General features: G+C 52.0%; 1 protein-coding gene across 1 annotated transcript; it reads left to right on the top strand.

Moving 5' to 3' along the window:
- Positions 1–250: 250 nt before the first annotated feature.
- Positions 251–2,140, top strand: LOC125375867 (mucin-6-like). The gene is made up of 2 exons (XM_048386954.1): positions 251–263; positions 1,623–2,140. Exons 1-2 carry the CDS (start codon positions 251–253, stop codon positions 2,138–2,140), a joined length of 531 nt encoding a protein of 176 aa, XP_048242911.1.
- The last annotated feature ends 281 nt before the right edge of the window (positions 2,141–2,421 follow it).

Raw genomic sequence — 2,421 nt, 5'->3', positions numbered from 1 at the left:
ACTGCTAAAAGAACTCCCAGACATTGACTGCACTGGAGCTACGCATGGTTTGTTACTGATGCACAGCTGGAATATTGTTGACTGCGGCTTTACATAACATTCACACACTCACTGTATGTTTGACAATGTAAAATTGTGTAAATAAAACAAAAACAAATACAACCACACTTAAGTTGTGCCAAGTGACATTTATTAAGGCAATATGACAAAAATGAAATTGCAATTTCTTAAAGGTATAAATCATGTGAAAATGCTACATACAGGTACATGTACATGTATAATATGTGTGAAATACCCGACAATCATTATTGTAGTCACTGTATGTCATGATGCATTTAAAGTCAAATACGTAACGCGTAACGTGACATGTGTTAGTGTCCTGGCCACATGTCCGGTTATATTCAGAATTATTTAAAAAAAATATAATTGAAACTGGGTGTGTTGAGGGTTGCCTGAACCAATTATAGCAATGGCATTATGCGGTTTTGTACAACCTCTTTAACACAGAACTGTCCACGTACCAACTGACATAAATGATACGATGCCTTTACTAACTAGGACTCCCGGTTATTATGGGTTCCTAGCACTTGACAAAGAGGCATCTTAACTGGATAAGGATTCAGGCTCGTTGACGGCGTCTCATCGTACCTCGATGGCGTGGGACGTGGTTCATAATTTTAACCACTGGTTTGTCTCGGCCAAAACATTGATATAAATTATATGACCACATGAAGCATGCGTAGATGCCAGTACGGAACCTATATGATCATCCGTGCTTAATTAACAACATTTACATGACTGATGAAATGCCTTTCACAAAATAGACCCGGGTACAAACGGAGAAGAACAAGACGGCGTTGTAGAAGTAAAAGTACTTGAACATCAGCACCTACCCTGACACATCCCACCACCAGCACCTACCCTGGCACATCCCACCACCAGCGACCTACCCTGCCACATTCCACCACCAGCACCTATCCTGCCACATTCCACCACCAGCACCTACCCTGCCACATTCCACCACCAGCACCTACCCTGACACATTCCACCAGCCAGCACCTACCCTGACACATCCCTCCACCAGCACCTAGCCTGACACATCCCACCACCAGCACCTACCCTGCCACATTCCACCAGCCAGCACCTACCCTGACACATTCCACCACAAGCACCTACCCTGACACATTCCACCAGCCAGCACCTACCCTGACACATCCCTCCAGCCAGCACCTACCCTCCCAAATTCCAACAGCCAGCACCTACCCTGACACATCCCTCCACCAGCACCTATCCTGCCACATTCCACCACCAGCACCTACCCTGACACATCCCACCACCAGCACCTACCCTGCCACATTCCACCACCAGCACCTACCCTGACACATCCCACCACCAGCACCTATCCTGCCATATCCCACCACCAGCACCTATCCTGCCACATCCCACCACCAGCACCTACCCTGCCACATTCCACCACCAGCACCTAGCCTGACACATCCCACCACCAGCACCTACCCTGCCACATTCCACCAGCCAGCACATACCCTGACACATTCCACCACAAGCACCTACCCTGACACATTCCACCAGCCAGCACCTACCCTGACACATCCCTCCACCAGCACCTACCCTGACACATCCACCACCAGCACCTACCCTGCCACATTCCACCACCAGCACCTACCCTGCCACATCCCTCCACCAGCACCTACCCTGCCACATTCCACCACCAGCACCTAGCCTGACACATCCCACCACCAGCACCTACCCTGCCACATTCCACCAGCCAGCACCTACCCTGACACATTCCACCACCAGCACCTACCCTGACACATTCCACCAGCCAGCACCTACCCTGACACATCCCTCCACCAGCACCTACCCTGACACATCCACCACCAGCACCTACCCTGCCACATTCCACCACCAGCACCTACCCTGCCACATCCCACCACCAGCACCTACCCTGATACATTCCACCACCAGCACCTACCCTGCCACATTCCACCAGCCAGCACCTACCCTGACACATTCCACCACCAGCACCTACCCTGCCACATTCCACCACCAGCACCTACCCTGCCACATCCCTCCACCAGCACCTACCCTGACACATTCCACCAGCCAGCACCTACCCTGACACATTCCTCCACCAGCACCTACCCTGCCACATCCCAGCACCTACCCTGCCACATCCCACCACCAGCACCTACCCTGCCACATTCCACCACCAGCACCTACCCCGCCACATCCCACCACCAGCACCTACCCTGACACATTCCACCACCAGCACCTAGCCTGACACATCCCACCACCAGCACCTACCCTGCCACATTCCACCTGCCAGCACCTACCCTGACACATTCCACCACAAGCACCTACCCTGACACATTCCACCAGCCAGCACCTACCCTGACACAT

The sequence above is a fragment of the Haliotis rufescens genome, unplaced genomic scaffold, assembly GCF_023055435.1.
Source record: "Haliotis rufescens isolate VD_foot unplaced genomic scaffold, xgHalRufe1.0.p SCAF_1, whole genome shotgun sequence".
NCBI lineage: Eukaryota > Metazoa > Mollusca > Gastropoda > Lepetellida > Haliotidae > Haliotis > Haliotis rufescens.
Note: the sequence above shows the minus strand (reverse complement) of the source record. Positions and strands in the feature narration are given on the sequence as shown.